The sequence below is a fragment of the Vespula vulgaris genome, chromosome 10 (genome assembly GCF_905475345.1).
Source record: "Vespula vulgaris chromosome 10, iyVesVulg1.1, whole genome shotgun sequence".
NCBI lineage: Eukaryota > Metazoa > Arthropoda > Insecta > Hymenoptera > Vespidae > Vespula > Vespula vulgaris.
This window is the reverse complement of record NC_066595.1, coordinates 7,625,097-7,647,143: the sequence shown is the minus strand read 5'-3', so window position 1 is coordinate 7,647,143 and position 22,047 is coordinate 7,625,097. Positions and strand designations below refer to the sequence as shown.

Here is a 22,047-nt window from a genome sequence, read left to right as displayed (position 1 = left end):
TATTAATCGTAAATAGAAAATAAAAATCGAAGAGCAGGCGTAGCCCGAATTCGAAATGAGAAGGAAAGATTCGAACGATCGTCGCTTTCGCTGCTTGAGATGTCAGAAGCCGCAGGTGGGCGAATGTTAGGCTACCATACGTACGTACACCTATATAGACGGGTCGTTGGGTTCGTGAGAGGGTCAAGGGGTCAGGAGGTAGCGACTGGTCGTGGTCTTACGTTCAAGCAAACAAATATAAAGTATATATTAAATATTATCCATGCTACTTCTTTTCTGTTTGTACTTTTATTATTTTTAATTACCATTGAATTTTACTCGACGTAATTTCATTAATAAAGTACTCGATTAATAAAGATCCGTAAGACTTATTCGATCCATAACGTCTTAACAATGATACCTGTTGAGTAAGAGACAGGTGGAAAATTAGTGTTTAGTAAAAGAGCTCGAATCGGTGAGTGAAATCGACCCTTCGCAAAATACCGTGCTAAGCATCACGCAGGTACTCATCCATTTCCATATAGTTACCCCTTGCTCGCAGGTTCATCCCATTGAATATGAAAAAGGAAAAAAGGGGGAAGCCTAGCACCTGCGCTACAATGAGGAGGGTCATGCAAATACCAGCACGCGATGAATAAAAAAGAGGGTTCAGGTTCGAGGGAGAAAGGGTTTACTTTATTCAGATTAGGTTCCCTCTCTATCTTTTTCTTTCTTATAGATCTAGGCCATTTATAGAGAACCCTTCCTATCCCTTTCGCCTATAAAAGTCAACTGACTGTATCTTCTATTACGCGCACAACTAATTCGCGACAGAGTGATTTTAATTTATTAGATTGTAAGAAACACGGTGAAGAAAGAAAAGGGACGGTCCGTTCACGAATTGGATGGTAACGAAAAATCGTTGATACTCCATCTCGAATGACATTCCGGGCGTACAATAACGTCGAAATCGAAGAAATCAGAGCGCGTAGATATTATTCGCGCCTCTTTGGTGAATTCGGTATCACGGCGAGTGTCGTGGGGGCGTCATTAAAATCAATACCGACTCGGTCGGTCTTTCTCCTCCGTCTCCCTCTCAGCCACCCTCGTGCGCGAGCCCTATCGCGTCGCGAGCGAGGAGAAAGAAGAAAGAGAAAGCAGGAGGACGAGGGTGGCGGAAGCAAAGAAGGGGATGCCCCTCTACCCGCTGTTTTTGCACCGTGGGGAGCGTAGACGAGGTTGGAGCAAGATAGAGAAAATGGAAAGAAGGAGAGGAAGGTGGAAAATGCTGAGGAGGAGGAGGAGAAAGAAGAAGAGGAAGAAGAGGGGTGGTAGCGCGATAAGAGGAAGGGTGCAACGTTCGCGAGGTTAGCTACGCAGAACACGCCGATGAAGAGTGGGGAGGGTGACGTTCCTATGACCAATAAGAGCCTCTTTAAAGCGCCCTTTTTGCGCATCGGACTGCGCATGCTGAATTCAAATCCGTTCGAGCTCCCGATGAGCGTGATAGTGGTAATGGTGTTGGTCGTGTTAGTAGTAGTGGTGCTTCGTCTTTGAGTGTATGGAAATATGATAGCGCGATAAGAGGAAGGAGGAAGAAGTGGGGAGTACGGTGGTAGGCCCACCGACCAATAAAGGGGCTGCTTTAAAGGAACAATTTTTTGCACCGCTATTGCGCATGTCAAATTCAAATGTTGGGAGTGGTGAAAAGATTTGCCGGATGGATATGGAAATATGATAGGTGAGAGGAGTTGAGTTATGGCGGAGTTACGCTTTCCAAGATTGAAAACCGTTTAGCTTGACCAGAGGAATAATTTTTAGTACGTAACCGAATTAAAGGAAGGGGAGTATTTAATCGAAAGATTCAAAAGACTCATAGGAGAGGATCATCGGGCTTTTTCCGAAAAAGAAAGTCAGCGAGAAAAGAAGGAAAGTGTAACATCGATGGTAATCCATAGAAGATCGACAAATGTAAGTATCTTGCATGCAAATGCTCGTGGAAAAGTCATACTCGATGAGGAGGGTGAAGCGGCGGTGGGGAGAGGATAGGGGGAGGCGCGCAGCACACGCGGGGTAAAAAGGCGCGCTCTCGGCGTCGCGCCGGGCGGAGCCGCGCGCAGCGTTTGGATTGGAGAAGGTTTCCCCACCTTTGGGGTCGGGCACCCCCACCACTCGATCGGTCCACTCGCGACGCAGTCCATCCTTCTCCCACGCGTGGGTTCTTTCGCGCTCGCTCGTTTACGCTCGGTGGCAGCGGCGACAACGGCGACGACGGCGGCGGCGGCGGCGGCGACGACGGCGGCGGCGGTGGCGGCGGCGGCGTGCGGCGGCGACGGCGGCGGCGGCGGCGGTGGCGGCGGCCGAGACTCCCCCACCTTCCGCTCGTTGCGGCCTCGGCGAGTCCGCGTACGCGCCTCGCGTTCGCCGTGGCCGGTAGGCGGCCTGCCGGACCTACGTGGGCCCTCTAGTGTAGCTGCACACATGCACGCGACAGCATCTGACCGCCGCCGCAGCCGCAGCCGCAGCCCTCCGAGCTGCCCTCCAACCTGCTGCCGCCGCCGACGTCGTCGCGTCACATCCTCGCGTAGTCGCCTTCGCCCTCACCCTCCTGTTCGCCTACCTACGAGTTCGAGGCAAGACCTTCGAGTTGGTCCGTTGTCAAGCACGTGTAGTTCGTGAAATCGTTTCTGCAATGACAGCCGTTATCGCTATCGTCGAGACCGAGTGACGCTCGACGGATTGAACAGTGTCTGTCGGTTAGGAAACTTCGCGGGTGTTTCGTGTTGTCTCTTGATAAGGTGGACGAGAGGTCGTGCAAGCTAGTGCTTTAGAGAGTGACGCTCTTCGAGTGCCGCGTGTACGAGCTGTCAGTGGTGTGCTTTTTATGTATCGTCTCGTTCGATGCTATCATCTCGTCAGGAAGAACGTCGAGTGATCTATCGAAAATAGTCGAGAGAGAAGCCGAGCACGTTGGATCTCGCGGCGTTGTCTGCTTACGGGGGCGTATCGGGACCCAGGGTCGCGGTGGCGGGCACTGGGCTCCTCGCGCTACCCGGCCTGATACCCGAGAAGGGTTTATCATCGCCCGGCGGCCAGTCGAAATCAAAGTCCGCAGGGCTGGCGGGTCTCGACAGCGAGGCGGTGCGCCGCTGGGTCGCGGAGGCCGCGCGGATTCGCCAGATTCCGCCTCCGGTGCTGGTGCCCTCGAGTTCTCAACCGCCACCACCGTCGCCCCAGCAACAACAACAACATCAACGACAACAGCAGCATCACGGCCATCGACAACGGCACGAAGCCAGCCCACCGTTGGTGGGACCCACCCCTTTCGTTTTACCGACCCCGATGACCCATACCCCCAGTATGCATCTATTGGAGAACAACAACTTAGTGGAGGTTGCGATGGCACAGCAACAACAGTCCCACCAGCAGGTGCAGCAACAACAGAAACAAAAACAGACCAGCCCGACGAATAACAATACCATTGAAGCCTGGAGATCGATCCAAGGTAGCCATCAATGGTGGAGCACGCCTAGTGCCGTACATCAGGAGCAACAGCAATCGCAACAGCAACAACAGCAACAATCGCAACAGCAGGTAGCACCGATCGCTCGGGTCAGTCAAGCGCAAGCTCTCGTTGCTGGTGCGATATGCGGACAAGTGCAAAGGCATCAGATCCATTCGGAGATCGATCAGCCTCTCGACTTTTCCGTCGGTTCTCTTCAACAGCAAAGACTGCAATCGCGAGTTAGGATTATGCAGGAGAGGCTACAGGGCAGGATCACCGACAACAACAACGGTACGCTCGGCGCACAAAAGATCAGGGGATCCGGTGGTAGACGAAGTTACAGCCCCAGCGAGGCTAGTACCAGTAGTAGCGAGGACGAGGGTGTATCCAACGGGGGTAGTCCGCCAGGACCCCTGCGAGGTGTCGAAAATGGTGAGTCTTTCTTCTAAATCTTAGGTTTATTTAAATGTTGTTTCTTTAGATCATCGACACATAGAAAACGCGTATAACTAACCTCGTAAATTTAGATGTAGCTATAAATCGCTTATTAGATATCGATAAATGAGCCACGATTAATGGCTATCTCTGATACTAATCACTTTGATACCTGGAATTATCACTCGCTCGTTCGCGATCTTTCAAAGCGTATTAACGAATGAGTCATACGGCCGATCGAAGTTGGACGATAATATTCGCGTTAACATCTAAAGTATACGTCGCGTAATTTCAATCGAACCAACGTAAAGTCGTTCCGTTATGATGTATAGATGAGATTCTGCGATGTCTTTCAATACTATTAATTAAGAATAGTAGCTTAGCTCGAGTTTATTAATAACTCCTTAGGAATACGTGCTAGCTGTTCGGTTTTACCGGTTTCTGATAACACTTCTCTTTTACCTCCTCATAGCTAGCACGTTTTATACCTCCTCTTCGTGGATTAATCGAGCGTGATACGACGATCCGAAAAATAAACGATCGCGATCCATGCGAGCTCGTATCATTTCTCGAATTTATTTGCATCTCGTATTAAAGACGAGTCAAAGATATTTAAAGTTAATTGTTATTAACGCTAATATGAGTCAAAGCCGGGAAGATCCGCCGAAGTATTACGGAACGAAATTATAAGGAAGAAAATATCTTATCGATACGAGCTAACACATATACATAGTTAGTTTCTTGTAAGATGCTCGACGATTCGCGCGTATCGTCGAGATTTATCGGCTTGACCAATGCAATTGCGCCTACGTAATTGTACCGCTGCTAACTCGGTCTAAAAGCGCGAAACAGGGCGAACGTGAGCGATATAGAAATGTCTAGAAATAAAAAAATAACCGATATCGTATCTATCGATAACGTTTCAGCTTCGAGGCTTCTTTGAATAAATATAACTACGTAAGTGCGTAATGGCACGGTTATTTTTGATGAGCAACCTACGATACGACGAATTCTAGCCTAGAAAGATTTCGTAAAATATCTATTTTACAAAATAAATACTTTAACTCCGTCAATTTTTATCTAAGCGGTTGTATCGCTTTCAACGAGTCATTTTCTTAATGAACCCCGCGTGAAAAATATGTCACGTCCAATTACTTACCTCGCCCTGCGTATACAAATGCAATTAATGGATTACAAGTATTGATCCTATCGCAATGAGATATTACGGAAAAGTCAACTTTTATCGAGATATAGCGCGAAGACAACACACCGATGTCGCACAATTTGATATTATCAGCGAACAGAAAGTTTATCGATAATAAATAATTATATAATGATGGATTATATCGTGAAGCAAACCACTGATAATTCAAAGCATATAGAAATCATCAGGCAGGTTGCTACGATAAAGACACCCTTTGCCAACGTTCTATACCCCCTATACCGAATTGATTCCTATTTCTTAAGAATGGATCTAATACGATCGAAGAACGAAACACCGATCGAAGAAAGAGAAAATTACTCGCGACGACTCCGTCTATTTCGCACGTACGGACCATCGCGTTCACGCGAAGCTTCACAGACTTTCGTTCCATTACCGTGTAACGCGATACTCCTTCGAACCTATATTATTTACAACTTGGATGTAGAAGGATACAATATAATATTTTATAGTTTATCATATAATTAGATTCGATTGTCGAACGTATATGTCTATGCGTGCAGGCGTACGAGTGCTTAGATGCGTGCGCGCGTGTGTGTACATACTTATTTGTTTTAATCTGACTAGCAATCTCTTCTGCTATCGCAAGAGACAAATTTTTGATAATTTTTTTTTATCGAAGATGATCAACCTTCCAAACGAATTCGGCGCTATAAAAATTTGTGACAATTTATATTTCGATATATTTCGATCGAAAGAGAGATAATAATGAAAATAACATTATTTGTCTCGTATTCATACGATAATAAACATTTTAAAGAACCGCATAACTTTATTTCAGTCCTAATCAGTGCGAAAAGGCACCGAAAGGTCCATTGAATCAGCAAATGATAATGACAGTACGAAGCCTGATTTGAATGCTCCCCTAAAATCTTCCTTTCTCATCTTTCTCATCATGATCGCTTCCAGTAACCGACGCCTCAGGCCGTACACGTTACGTTCCAGCCTTCATTAGCGTTTCCCGAAAAATAAAGTCTAAAGGAGAGAGAAACGCGGAGATGATCCTCTTCTTCTTTTTCTTATTCTTCTTATTCCTTTTCTTCTTCTTCTTCTTCTTATTCTTCTTCTTATTCTTCGCTTCTCTCTACCGCCGTCGGAAGCATTCGCGTGCGGAAAATTAGATGGCCTTCCGATTCGTGAGCGTACTTCACGGTACTCCGGACCACCCTCCATCGTCTCTTGCTACCGATGATCAGTGATCTTCGAATTTCGTGTGCCGATTCCATTTCCTCGAACTTGTTATCTTTGTCTTTTCTCTCTCTCTCTCTCTCTCTCTCTTTCTCTCTTTTTATTTCCGTGTCTCTTTCTCTTCGTCCCCTTAACAAAATTCTAATTTTGGCGACTTCGATCATTGTTTTTCGATTTCACGTTTAACGCGATGAATTCATACAATCGACACTCAATTTTTACATCGTCAACCTATTCGGAATATAATTTGTAATCTTGTTCTTCTTTTTTTTTTTTAGTTATCGTAAAGCATAAGTTCAATCACAAAATTAGAAAATTTCTATCTTTATCGAACGATAATCTTAACGCTCTTCGAGGAACCAACTAAGAAGATAAAAAGTCCACGTATACGGACAAGAAATCTGACTAATGCCCTATTCATAAGTACGTACATTTCTCACGTATAAAAGAACAAGTATGAATAATCCCACAGCTTAATTTGGATACTCTGAAATGGACGGTGAGATTATCTTGTTCTTCAAATTGAGGAGAAAGCGTGGATATGCGATTTCACGTTTTATTTATTGTCGCCAAGATACTTCTCTGCGTGATTGTATATATCGAATTATTCGTATATTAAATTTTAACAATGATCTCTTATTGTTTTCTATCAAAACGTTTCAAAATCGTATCACCTGTCGAGGACGAAGAAATTCTAATCTCGATAAGATAACCATTGTCGGAAATATTTGAAGAAAATCGATACTTCTTTGAATCGTATACTAAATTCTCGGTTACAGGATAATTATGAAGAAACTAACTTCGACGAAGCGATTATCGCATGAAACGATAAAAGACCGACGTGAAAAGAGAAATCAATTATGTTGATAGATAAAAACTGGTCGACTTTTACGAGAGGAATAAACTTCTCTGTCGCAATCTTTGGACATTTATGAATTCGAATTCATATATCATAGAAAGTGTGAATACATAAATCTGTATATTTAAACGTTTCAATTAGATTTTACGCTTTCTTTCGTTCGGAAATCATCGAACGAATGCAACGATATTTATTTACGTATTGGTGTTAGTGAAACGTCTTAAGTCACAGTGATATGATTTTAATGAAAATTCGAGTCCTCGGATTCGAGCCGGAAGTAAGGGTCCAAATGGCTGTTACATCACGACGAGCATATAATACCTCCAGTATTTGCATTGTGCGAGCAGGTTTCCGATTATAGCCTACTCGACTTTCGAATTAAGGTCCACGCGTATCCTGCTCTCTCGAACGCTTCGGGCTAGCTCAGCGAATTCCCATCTATTATTTTCAGACCCACACGCTTACCATTCTTAAGAATCTTCGGGCACGTGACAAACAGGAAACTTGGAGACCAACTTACCGATATTTATATATATATGTATATATGTATATGTATATGTATATATAATATATATATATGTATACCAATAAATACTTATCATCCATCATTCTAATAATCTTGAATATAATTAACCTCCCGAAAACACCGAAGAAGGAAAAACAATGCTATACTTGGGTAAACACAGACGATCCAATCAAGTGATCATTGACGAATTTAAATTCATTATATTCATATAAAAAAGAACTACGGAAATTATCAGAGAAAAATAAAGACTAAATTCCTCCCCCTCCTCTTCAAAAGAGGAAGGAGGAAGGAAGTTTGGCAACAATGAAGAAGATACCGTATGTGTATGGGTGGTGGCAGGTAATACCGGATAAATCTCACCTTTGGATAGGTCAGGTTGGGCCAGAAGGATTCCACCGAGAAGGCAGGCACAAGAGAAAAAGAGAGTGATAGAAAGAGAGAGAGGGAGAGAGAGAAAGGGTCACGTGGCTTTCCCCTTTCATCTCACCTTTTTCATTCTCCTTGTTTCTCCGTTCTTTTTTAAACCATTCAGGTAGGAGAAGATCCTTCGTACCTTTTCGAAGGTACATATCGAAACGAGCGTACAGGTCGATAGAGAAGGTACCAACGACGAATCAGCTTCGTTGTCGCGACACGCGACCGACTTTTCACTACCTTTTTTCTTTCTTTTTTTTTTTTTTTTCTTTAAACATTCAGGTGGAAGGGTTCGTTCTTTCCTGCTTGCCGGTCTCCTGTACTACCTCGTTTGTTCGTCCACGTGCCTATCCTCTTTCACGCTTCTATTAACTCACACATGCTTATACATATACACAAAATCTATACTATCTATCTCTTTCTCTCTCTCTCTCTCTTTCTCCCTTTTCCTTATCACGAACCACTGGCGTTCCTGTCGAAATGTTTCAAAGGAATTTCGTGGGTGCGGACAGCGACCAAACGAATGAGTCAATGCAAACTTGAACGACTTATCGAAGGCACACAGGACTGATTCTGAAATTAAGAGGAACTCAGACATTATAAGTGAGACTCTTTCACCTCGATAGTATAAGTCCTTCGCGTGAATAGACGTATAGACGACCTTGTCGGCGAACCTCGGAAAAGGAAATGCACTTCTTTTAATGAAACTTATAATGGCACGTACGACTCATAGCCGCGGCGATAACGCGACGAGCACGTTGCATCAACACGTACAGCCTGGTGCATTACTACGCACTCATGCTTCTTCGACGAAGGTGTGTTCACAAGAGTACGTGTATTCCTCAACAGTAAGATTTTATCGCTTGAATTTCGATACCAGCTAGGGATCTTACTGTTATCGATTTTGACTTTGAATCGTGCGAAAAAATTATATTTTTCATATTTTATTATCACGTCGAATGCCTTCGGGGTGTACCGGTGATTAGCACTCGATGTTACATCTTTCTTTTTTACATTTTAATAAAAAGAAAGTCTAACGCAAAGAATACGACGAGTCAAAGCGACGAGAGAACTAGTTGAGAATTTTTTTGCAAAAAAAAGAAAAAGAAAGAAAATAAAAAGAAAAAAATAGTGCAGATGTCGGAAAGTTCTTTTGAATTTTCATCGAAGTAAATCGATAATCGAGAAAATGTTGGAAGAATGTCTTGTTTTCAAGGACCGTCCCGTGCGGCAAGGTTTGCGCCTATCCACCGGACGGATAAATGATGAAAATTAGCATATTCATTGCGTTTGTCGGCGATCTAACGCAGGTGAACGAAGCTCTCGCCGTATTTGGCGATCTCGTATGCTAATTCCTCGACTGCAGCTCGACGACGCTCGTCGATTGGCATTCCGGCTTTAAACGCACCACGTACTACAAGCGTATAGAACGCGCCGTGCACTCGGTTAAAAGGACAAGGTGCATAATCCCGCGCTCGAGTTGACCGAAGCGACTGAATTATTCTCCGACGTGGCGCGCAGTTTCCACGTAAAGACTGTGCTTTGCATATCGACCAATACGTTTATTCTCTCTCTCTCTCTCTAGTTCTATCTATCTTTCTATCTCTTTTCCTTGACTGTCCTTTGCCCTTTGAAGATGCCTAACACGTTTCCGAACTAGCAGACAGTACAATAGAAAGAAAGATTTTATTCTTTTCTACTACGCTCGGAACCCTTTTTGCAATTATTTAAATAAATTCATTTCAAACGCATCTTACTCTAAAATTACTCCTTTCGTACGCATTAGATGCATGTTGCGAAAAAAAAGAAAGAAGAAGAAAAGAAAAAGGCAAAACCTAGAAGTCTTCTTCCAAGAATGGACGCTCGTTTACAACGGTAAGATATCGAAAGAATAATTTGACTCGCTCTTCGAATGGTAGAAAATACGAGTCGTGGGAACGACGCGAGTGTCAGCAATGCTTTTCTCACGTAGTAACGCTCATCGAGAGTAGACTTTTCTATCGTGGCTGTGTTTGTGGCTTAACGAGTCTTTTTAAACGTGCCAGAAACGCAGAAACGAACTTGGTATATACGATTCTCTGCGTACTTGAACGCACGTGAATCAGAATATCTAAGTCAAGTTGATGATTCCGATCGTCAACGATTCCCGATCACCGATCAGGAATGTGAGGACGTCTCTTGGATCTCTGTTTCTTGTGTCTGGAAAAGAGACGGACATGAGAAAATGTCAACGTTGTTCCCGGATTCCATCGGGTCGAATTCTTTCGATGATTGCAACAATCGAAATCGTTTTGCTACAAACGCCACTCGTACGATTTTTTAATCCGAGAAAAGAAAAGTAAGGTTCTCTCTAATATCTTAGCACGCTGGTAAGCTGACTCCGTTCTCTCCCTACTTAATGTTTCGACCAGTCATTGCGGTTCCCGCATCCTGCAGCGAATTCCCTTATGCGCGTCATTCGGAAATTTCATAGGGTCCGCATGCCATATGTCCTTCATGCAAATTTTTCCATTTCCAACCGTAAACCATTTCTTCGAATAAACCTTGATAATAAACATAGGAAATAACATTTGATTGTAATGGAAAAATTGAAACGACTTCATTCATCATTTATTCCTATTGTTTTTCAAAAACTTTTCAAACTGGAAAGGATTCTGAGTTACGAGATTGCGTTCGAAAGAACGCGATGCTCGATCGTAGATTCTCGTTGCGCAATCTAATTATGCATTTCCACGGATTTCCCCGTGCGTCACGCGCCGCGAACGCAATTAGCGAATGTGTAAAATACATAAGTACGTTAATCGATTCGTTATAATGGAAGTAACTGATGTTGTCTGACGTTAAGTCGATTATCGAGAACGACGTTAGCTCGCGATCAGTAAGTATATGTCGCATATGAAAATTTATTTACCAACGGGATAAAGAAGAAAAATCGAGAAAGAGAAACAGAGAGAGAGAGAGAGAGAGAGAGAGAGAGAGAGAGAGAAAGAGAAAGAGAGAGTGAATAAGCAAGAGGATGAGAGGACAAGATATGACAGATCATTTTAAGTAAAGATAATAGAAGTGTACACAGAAAGTGTCGTCGGTAATGGCCGAGGGCCAGTGCCTTCGCGACGTTTCCTGCCTCATGTATTCAAATTAAAGCACGTAACGTCGCGGCACGTGAGACTTGCGTTGTAATGGTAATGATAATGGTAAGCGAGAGCCACGAGATTTGCGAGAAAGCAACCGCGATCATAGTCTTTCTGCAGAGACGTGACGATGCTCTCTGGCCGAGGAGACTTCGTTTGGTTAACAGGACATCTGCCGAGGCTGACGACGCAAGCAACGACGTTTACGATCTCGCTAGATGAAGAAAAAGAGATTTCTTTCGTCATCGACGATAAACGGCTTGCTGCTAAAGCTAATCTGTCCTCGAAATCTCGAGCTTAACTAACGCTTGACTTTTTTTACTCCCCTCTCTCTCTCTCTCTCTCTCTATTTCTTCTTTTTCATACGACTAGAACGACACCTTCTTCACCTTCTTCCGGAATAATAATATCACGTCTCTTTTTTGCGACTCGCATCTATGACGGACGCGTACCAAGCGACATAAATAAGCGCGAGTCCTTAATGTAATTTTAATAACTGGATAAATAAACATAAGTGTAAGCGGGGAGCGCGTAATTTGAATCCGGATGTGACACGATGAGCGCTTTCGATAAAGCAATGGTGTAATGCCCTGCTCTCTGAGAGGGAGCAAGAATGAGAGAGCGCGAATAGTGCTGTCTTCATCGCACCAACACGACCGTTTCACTCACGTGCTTTCCGTGTTCGCGCGCGAACGCGTGAGTGCGTGAGCGAGTGCGTTCCTGTTTGCTTGCGATGCGTAAGAGAGCATATTATTTTGCACTTTATGCAACGTATGCTAATCCGCGAAGAAACACATTCCCTAAATCATGAATAAATCCAAAGTGTTTTCTCTAGTGCTACGTATTTATTTATCTACGTATGGTATCGCTTAGTTTACTTTATTATACTTTCCTTTTTCTTTTCTTTCTTTTTTCATTTTTTATTTTAATTTCACAACGAACACAAGTGCAAGTCTCCTTTCTCCACGTGGGACAAACGTTGCCGATGAACTCGTGGAACATTGGCGCAAGAAAAAAGTATGGAAAGTGGTAATTACAGTTCTTAATTTTATATCGGCTCTATCGTTGAATTCTTATTCTCGAAATTTTGATCTTATCTTCGTATGGATGAGGCATAAAATCAAGGTCACTGGACCCTTCTTCCGTATCCAGGAAATGCGGTCGTTAAAAAGTACCAAGAAAACGGCACTTCTTTCCTCGATAAGTGCAAACGCCTTGAGAAGGCTTTACGCGTGTCACAGCGCAACCGCGATAGAATCTCTACAAAGAATGGCGATCATTATTTCGGTCCTCATTGTTTCTACTAAATTGTTTTGCTCATTAATAACGTTCACGTTTCTTCGCGCACGTTCTTGCAATCTGTTTATCTATCTCAGGTTTCGCGATTCACCGAGCTGCAAACATTTTACCATGGAAAGAAAAAAATTTGCAATAATCGAGTACAAAGGTAGCAAAGAGCAAGCTCGAAGACAAGAACGTTCGCGTGTTCTCTTATAAGACGTGTACCTTGTATGTAATATCATATCTCTTATGGATCATGCATAAACATTAGAGACTTTCAATCTAGATGGTTAGAGACTGTTTTTAAGTCCGCTAGCTCTCACCTCGCGCCACCCGTCACGGCTTGATGCAAATAATATCATAAAAATTGCTATACCAGTCCAGCGATTTTTCTTATAATTCAGACGATTCCGACGATAACGACGAAACGAAATATCTCCCACTTTTCGTTCAACTGTCGACAATCTTATCTCTTCTTTTCTCCCTCCCCCCTACTTCTCTCTGTCTCTCTCTCTCTTTTTTTTCTCTTTCTCTCTTTCTCTCTGTCTCTGTCTCTTTCTCTCTTTTTCACGATGCGCCCATTGTTTATGACGCTTTAATTAGATTGCTAACACGTCCTCTTATCTCGTTGCTTCCGGCGGATCATGGGAATCGTTGGCACGCATGCAAATGGCAAACGAAAAACTGTACGAATCGAGTCGTGCTTCCGGTAAGAGATGTAAATCGCTAACGACTAAGGACGAATTTTCATGCAACCGTTCGCACGCTTTTCGTGTTCGTTCAGCGAAACGCGGATTCGTATCGCTCGTTCGCGTGCCGACGTCAAGACTTTTAAAAAGAGGAAACGAATATCGTTCGATGCGAGTCGTAGTCTCTCTCTCTCTCTCTCTCTCTCTCTCTCTCTTTCCCACCCCTCCTATCTTTGACTCTAATCGTGTCCATGGTGGCGTCAGACCGAATTTATTAATCTCTTCTGAATGCTCGTTAAAAATGTTAAGGAGCAAAACCCGTCTCGTTGTCGGCACTTATATTCTTTATCCGCAATAATCCCGATAATTACGCATTCTTCGTTAAATATGGGAGAACAAGAAGCGGATATTAACGAGCAAAAACACGGTTCCGGTACTTTGCACTATTCTAATCGCAACATCGACATCGGGAAAATAATTCTGGGATTGGTGATTACGATTTATAAGGAATAACCAACGTCGTATGATCCTCGAAGACATAAATGAAGAAGGAAGAGAGAAAAAAAGAAGAAGAAGAAGTATATGCGTTCGAAGGCGAATTAAAGAGCCGTTAATACCTACGTTAATTACGTAAATTTATATCGAGCGTGCCATCTTTCAACGTTGACTCATACACGCGTCTTTTATTCTTGGTCGCGACTTTACTCGTCTCATATTCTCATCTCTTATTCTCTTCCTCGTTCTACACGCAAGAAAATAAAAATAAAAATAAAAAAAGTGCGAAAGTATACATTTCGTTACCTACACTGACATGCGCTACGAAAAAAGAAAAACATAAAGAAAAAGAAAGAGGAAGAAAAGAAATGAAAAAGAAAAATTGGCGAAAAATGTAAACTAACGAAACGTTTAGAATAACTAATGCTATCTTCTAGCTGTGGTACACATCGAGCGAGTTAACGAGTTAAGCGTACTTAACGGTGCGTCGAGGAGTTCCTTGGGATTAACTGGCCGTGCCTAAACGCGCTAATACATTACTGTACCGGTCGTTCCGAAAGACAGAGGTAATTAACCCCGCACCTCGTCCGTGTGCGGCTATATTTTAAGAACCACTTGCACGTGTCCCTACGTGACTTCTTAATCGGCCTTACGACTTAATCTCTCCGCCGATTTTATCGTCCCTTCCTTCTTTTTTTCTACTACTACTACTTCTTTTTTTCTTCTTTTTATTCTTCCTCTTCCTCCTCCTCCTCTTCCTCTTCCTCCTCCTCCTTCTCCTCCTTCTCTCTTCTTCTTCTTCTTCTTCTTCTTCTTCTTCTTCTACTATTACTACTTCTTTCCCTTTCGATACTATCGAGAAGAATCGTGATATGTTTTTCCGCCGAAGAACTCAGAAACGAGACACTCGTGTTTTCGCGCCTATGAATCATCGTTCGATCGAATGTGCATACGTACGTTCATTCTATTGTGCGTTTCTATTGTACGACGACGAATATAGGGGGAAAGGAACGTTCCGCATAAGTTGTTTACGCGGATTTTCCATGGAAAAGGGTTCGTCTCGTACACCCTATGAATAATCGTTTCTCACAGATCAAAATGACAAAGCGATATACTACAATTTCGTTAGGATAAAGAAAGAAAGAAAATTTTGTCGTATAAGTTTGGTAAATATCTAGTCGAAGTGGAATACAGGGATCTATTCGTAAAATAGAGCGGTTTATAAAGGCAAAGTGTTCGTAAAAGCGAGAAAAGCACTGAAAGCCGATGGAGCGGTTCGGCTCGACGAGCACGTTCTAAAGACAAAAGATCGTTGGAGGTTTTCTTCGACGAATCGTTGCCGATTCTAACCAACGAAGATCATCCTAGTCGTATAATTTATTCTGCTGAACGAGCGGTGCAGTTTCGTAACGATCGAACGGACTCTCGCAACGTGAGTCTCCCTTCTCGATCGTTTTCTCCTTTCTTCTTCTTCTTCTTCTTCTTCTTTTTCTTCATCTTCTTCTTCTTCCTCCTCCTACTCGATCGGAGCGATTCCGGTATTCTGTCGCAATTGCTTTAGAGTCGTCATCATATTTTAATATCGATCCCGTCTTTCCATGAAAAATCGTAAATCCTGCTTGGTCAATCGTGACGCGGGAATAATACAGCTTCGCTGACGAGAAAACATCGACGAAACAAATCGTCCCTTGCATCCTAACGGCTCACTTTCGTCGACGATATTATATATATAATTAACTTAAGCATGTATTTCCTATTCTTATAGTGAACGAAACGAAAGAAAAAAAAAGAAGAAAATATTCTCTCGGCTTGCAAATTTTTCCTCTTGTATCATAATATTGTACGTGAAATTAGTTCGAAATACATATATATATATATACATCTATAATGAAATAAATAAAGACGTAAAAGATTTAGCGGATAATTAGTACGTAATACATATTTTCGCCTTCATGCAAATAAGTAAAGAGGCAAAAGATTCGAATCTAATCGAAAAGCGTGATACGAAAGACTCCGAACGTTAACCGTTCCGCTTGAAAACGATTTCTCGCGCGAGCGTTCTCCTCGTCGTTGCTTTTTCAGAGAATCGACATTTTTCTATTCAATATTTACGCCGAATGCTCGCTGCGCATAAGGAAGAAACGTGCATACCGCGATTACGCAAGTAGGTAACTTTCTTAGCCTGGGCAGGGGCAATAAACGGTAATAGCGTTAAGTAGCGTAAACGCCTCTATCCGGAGACTCGATACAACGGCTCATAAACGTTCCTTGATTTCCGTTTCGTGTAAGAACGCTAAAATAATACTTAATCTTTTGCATCAGGTGGAGCGATCAAATATTTTTACACGTGTCCGATCGTTCGATAAGCGAATGAAAGTCTAAACGAAGACTCGAAAGAATTAGTAAACGAAATCGTTTGAATCGTACGTATCGCTATCGTCATCTCGTACGAATAAAGATCTCGATCTCGATCGTCGAAAGAAAAGATCCATGAAGTAGTACGGTAAACGGCATCGTTCGGGAGTCGACTCGCTCGTTCTCAAAGCCATCGCTAGCTAAACTCTCTCCTGGCACGAAATGCGTGCCTACCACCGTGGTCGCTTACTTTTTTGCCCATGTAACTCTCATTTTGATCAATTTGAGTTTTTTACCGAAGCGGCAATCGTTGACTTTACTACCGAGGCCTCATCTCCTCCCTTCCCTCGACCTTTCTTATTCTTTCTTTCTCTTTCTCTCTTATCCCTCTCTCCTCTTCTCGCCCCCTCCCTCCCACCTTTCTCCTCTCCACTGATTACCTTTCTCGGTAGTTCTCCCTCTCCGTAGCAACCGTGCACGCATACACGTGTCCGCATACATTAAAATATCTCATCTTCCGTCCCACGTTGTACGTACTCAATTCAAAGGCAATGTGCGAGTTGTGTGAGTCACACTCTCTCTCTCTCTCTCTCTCCCTCTCTCTCTCTCTCTCTCTCTTTCTTTCTCTCTCTTTTGCTTCCGTGACGTCCGGAGTTTCAACTCGCTCGGCATCGCTCGTTGACAGATAGTCGCCCGGGGGCGGCTTTGACACTAGCCGAATGCTTCCAACCGCGTTAATAAACGCCGCGGTATATCGCTCGCTCGCTCGCTCACTCAAATTCCTACATCAAAGCAAACTGTATTTTGATATCTCGTGTCCGCGGCTCACTCAATTGTCTGCATTGTCAAGCCCACAGTTCGTGATAGCTCGACTAAATGATACTACCGAGATTATAGATGCATAGAAATGTATTTAGTAAACTGTGGGAAAGAAAAGACACACAAAGATGCTCAATAAATGAGTCTGACTCCGATCAACAGGTATGTCGACTCATCGAGACCACCTTGAGCTTGATTGATCTGACCGACGAGCGAATGAATCGACAAACAGAATTACCCAATGAAAGTCTCTCTCTCGTTCTCTCTTCTTTTCTTTTTCTCTGTCTCTCTCTCTCTCTCTCCCTCCCTCTCTCCCCTTCTCTCTCTCTTTCTTCCTCTACCTACCTTAGCTCTTGTAAAAATGACGGTCAAGTACGATAGCAGGTCGCACGTTATGGATCGTAATCGATCGTAGCATCAAGCAATATCGAATAGTATAATCCAACGTAGATTCTTCGTAAAGAATACAAATGACTTATTTACGAGTTTAGAAAGTACGCTCTAAAGTCATACATATATACACGTTCGGAATTATTATTTCGAAGTTTGCCACACGTCGATCTCGTCGGGGCAAATTGAATTTTATAAAAACACGTCGATCTCGTCGGGGAATTGAAATTTATAGAAACACGTCGATCTCATCGAATAAATACGCGTGGTAATGACCGCTGAACGTACACTATTATCTCGTAGGTACTGGAATAATTGATGATCTTTCACGGACCGTTCATCCACGTTAGCCATCATCGATAATCTCTAATGACTCTGAACCCGACGCGTATCGCCAAAGGGTATTCCATTATTAAATCCATCGAAGGAACGCTTATTTGAACAATTCATTTTCAACACGGCTACCTCTTCGATATTACACTTTTAATGGTAATCTTATGCTCAACTCCTACATCGGAAGTCTATTATAATTCTCACGAAGAAACGAAATTTATAATTTCAATAGAGGACTTCGATCGAGAACTCGACACTGTTTATCATAACGTTAACGATCTTATTGGTTAAAGTTATTTTTCGTGTCTTCTTACAAGGAAGCGGCACAATGGAGGCGTACAAAGGGATAGAATTTAACAGCGGCAAGGCAAGGCTTAAGGCGTTTCATATATTCAGCGCGGATAGACTTTATACTCTCACGATGAAAAAGAAGTCGAGAAGTACAAACGCACCCGCGGTGATGATTAACAACCAGTCCGACTTATATCTCCGTTGGTTCCTCGACGAGAACGAACGAGAGATGTAAGAGGAGGGGATAATCGATTAATTTACGATAGCCAACGCGCGCCGCTCTCACGGCCATTGTTTGTTGTTAATTACACAGATACATCTAATCGAGGAGTTTCGATCGAAGTCCCGACTATGATTCGGCGATTTAGCTTGGCATCCGGTCTCCCCGAACGATTTGAATGTTTCTTTGACACAGATATCGGTCTCGATATTTAACTACGTAGTTATGTATATATATGTATGTATGTATGTATGTATTTATGTCGAATGCCGATCGTGCAAGTTTCTCTCTCTCTCTCTCTCTCTCTCTCTCTCTCTCTTCTCTTATCTCTTCCGATCGATTTCTCGTACTCTTTACTCTCCAATTACGCTTGCTTTGTTCGCGATTAAGCGGATAATTTATGGACTTTCGGCTAAAGTGCCAGTGGAGATAAGTGAATCGAGTAAGGTTCGATAAATAACAAATGATCGAACAAAATTAGTAATGGTTAGAAAGCTCGATCGAAAGAGAGAAAAAACTCGACTCGCTGATTGGTCGGAGAAGCGAGGGTGGAGAAGGTTTCGTTGTGCTCGGTGGTGTGCGTCGCGTTAATTAGTCGGTATTAGGATGGCGAGTGCCGAAGAGGCTCCTCCCTCTCGCTGGCACGTAGCAAGCCGGAGAGATGGATCGATTACTTAACACTTGTCACGCCTCGCTAATTAACATTCAGTCCTCCTTTCTCTCTCTCTCTCTCTCTCTCTCTCTCTCTCTCTCTCTCTCTCTCTCTCTCTCTGTATCTCTATTTCACTCGCTCTTCCTTGGGTCTCCCCTCCAACAATCGTCGATAAACCGCGACGAAGACGTCGACGACGAAGCCAGGTGGAAAGTCGTTTAATATTTATCGACCATCGCTCGACCCCGTTGGCACCTCGAGGGAGTCGCGCCGCTCACGTGGACGGCAGGCTGCACGCTGCCGGACAAATTAGAATTCGTCACGGCTATGCCGTGCGACGATTCATGGAAAATATTAGAATACCGGCGTCGTCTTCGCGACTGCGATTAGCGACGGATAAAGACTGTTCATCCTTCGTCGTCTTCGTCCTTCTTCTCCTCCTCTTCGTTCTCCTCCTACTCTTCCTTCTTCTCTTAGTCCTCTCTCGGCAAAGCTCGAATACAAGATGCCAACGACGTTCGCTTCGAATCTAATCTATCCGTTCGATCTCCGAAGGCATCGGCTACAAACCGATCGACGATTTTGCATCGTCTGACGCACCTTAATCGGCGCGTTAACGCCTTTCGATAAATCTCTACTACCACCACGACGTTTCCACCGAAAGCGTAACACATTCCTACGCTCGGCCGCCTTTCAACGCGTACCTATCTAATCTCACTTTCGTCGGGAATCAAGGAAATTAAGAATGTCGACGCGTCCGCCAATCGGTTAGCAATGCCAAACGGTCTCGGGTGGTCTCGAACCGATGTGATATCTAATGAGGCCATTAACACGCGGTGCACCATCGAAGAAACTTCGTAGAACGTTTATGACAGCCAATGACCTACCTTCCATTAGCGTTAACCACACGCTCGCTAGCAAGACATTCGCCGAGTTTGCTCGATCTCGACTCGTGCCAGGTGTCCCATTACTTCTCCTACCTACTACTAGCTACTTACGTTGATCGTTATCGTTATCGTTAGTTTTCGACACGATATCATCGAACAAGACGAAAAATCTCTCAGTTTATTTTCACGAGAAGACCGAAGATCTCTCGATTTGAAAGATATTTTAATATTTAACCTCGCGTTCGTACGGCTAATCATAGCCTACCATCATCAGTGAGACGACATAACGAAAGAACGAGAAGTTGAAAAAGATTTCGCTTTGTCCTTCGCCTGGTAAATCAATTACCAAGAGAATTTTCGCGATATTTGAGCGGAGAAGAAAAAAAATGCATACCACTATAATATACCTTTGCAGGCAATTACCCTAAGATTGCATCCAATCATAATCATTTTCACGCTGTCGAGGATAATCGAGTATCAGTGAAATCCTTTTCTCTCTTTCTCTCCAGCCCGTTCGAAGATCCCTCAAGGCCACATGCAAACGCAGAGTTAATGGCCCGTTAAGTAACGATCGACCTATGATACCTACGTAGAAACCGTGAGTTCGTAAGACGGCTAACAGTAACGATTATCGAGTAGAAGATATATAGAATTAATGTGAGATCAGTGGGGGAGACAGTATCGCTAATCGAGAATACGTCGTTTCTGCTGCAGATTCGTGCGAGCCGCTTGTGGAGCGACCTTACGGTGAGTGACTCACGATCTCAATTTCCTAGAAATTACAAGACGGTACTTACGATTCAAGAAAAATAACGCGAAACCTTCTATTCAGTGTCTTCCGTGAAAAGAAAAAGAAAAAGAAAAAAGAAAAAATAAAAAGAAAGATCCTTCCTATTACGTTCTCCGACTCGGATCGTTCATGCGGGCCTTCCACTGGCCAATCCGCTTCCATTCGGTACCTCGTTTACCGTTAATTTCATACGACTCTTGCGAAATAAGATACACGCTATCAAGCGGCCACCGAGAGAGAAAGAGAAACGGTCATCGTTTCTTTCCATTCTTTTCTTTCGCTTCGTCCGGTATAAAGAACCATCTTTCTGGATGGTTTCATCGTGTCTGTCTGTATGTATATACATATATACACATATATACGAACATATATATATATATATGTATATATAAACGTACGTACAATTCGTCAGTGCAAAACTAAAAATTTCTCCTTCAGAGTCAAAGTGGATTTCGGATGAACGCCAATGACGACGCTCGAGAACTCGTCCATCTCCATTCTGATATCAAACCGCTTGGAGCCGTTGGGTAGATATAAAAACTCACGTTGCATCCGGCCGCTTCTCTATGCCCGGAGTCGTAAAATTCAGCGTTATGCGATTCGGGGCCTGTGTTTTGTCCCCCTTCCGAGATTATGATTACCCCAAGAGCGGCGGCAGCCACCGTGGCTAATATCACGCAATAAGCGCGCTGCCTCCAAGAAAGCCAGCACTTCTCTCTCTCTCTTTCTCTCTCGTTCTCTGTCTTTTCCTTTCTCACTCTGTCTATCTCTTCCTCCAGGTAGGTATATAATATGTGCCACCAAACTCGATGGCGTAAACGGCTATCTGCTGGAAACGCGTGGATGGGACTGGCAGGATAGAAGAAAAGAAAGAGAAGGAGAGAACAACGACAAAGACGGCGACGACGACGACGACGACGACGACGACGACGACGACTCATCAAACGAGCCGCAAGACGAGCGAGAACTCTCTCTCTCTCTTTCTTTCTCTCACTCTCTCTTTCTTTCTCTCTCTATATCTATCTCTATCTCTGTCTCTCTCGAGTGACTTCATCGTCAACTTTCCATGGCGTACATACACGCATACATACATACCCTCTTAGCGTTCAAGATTCCAACGCAAACTTCCGATCGTAAGACGACCATTCTCGTTCCGTATCGATCGTAACGTCTATCACAATTTCTAACGATACTCTTCCTTTAAACGAAGAAAATGAGGAGAGTAACGGAACTATGTCGAAACGACGCGTGGATCGAAATTTTCAGGGCAAGAGAATCAACAGGTTTGGTTATGAGAGTGTAAAGCGTTTTGAATCGCAACCCCTCGAGGGTACGAATCTCCTCGGCGCGAATCTCATTGTACAAAAGGGCCGAATCTCCTCCGCGGGGGGTAGCGTACGCTTGTACTTTCTCTCTCTCTCTCTCTCTCTCTCTCTCTCTCTTTCGCTCTTTCGCTCTAGCACGTACGCAGGGAAAGATCAAGCGGCTGGTAGTAGGCCGTGTTCTCGAGGGGGGTGGGGTCACGACCCCATACCGGGGGTGGCTGACAGCCGATTAGGGCAAGACGAACCCTCACGGAAAACTTA

General features: G+C 43.6%; 1 protein-coding gene across 4 annotated transcripts in view; it reads left to right on the top strand.

Annotated features, from left to right (window-relative positions):
* Positions 1–2,324: 2,324 nt before the first annotated feature.
* LOC127067302 (protein nubbin-like) overlaps positions 2,325–22,047 on the top strand; it is a 93,391-nt gene continuing 73,668 nt past the window's right edge. Inside the window, exons 1-2 of one of the 4 annotated variants that reach the window (XM_051002084.1) lie at positions 2,325–3,916; positions 20,386–20,418. In XM_051002084.1, coding sequence (XP_050858041.1) covers positions 3,322–3,916; positions 20,386–20,418 — 628 coding nt within the window. In that variant the 5' untranslated portion in view covers positions 2,325–3,321. The remainder of the gene's footprint in view (positions 3,917–20,385; positions 20,419–22,047) is intronic. The other 3 variants (XM_051002082.1, XM_051002085.1, XM_051002083.1) reach the window with 3 other exon arrangements.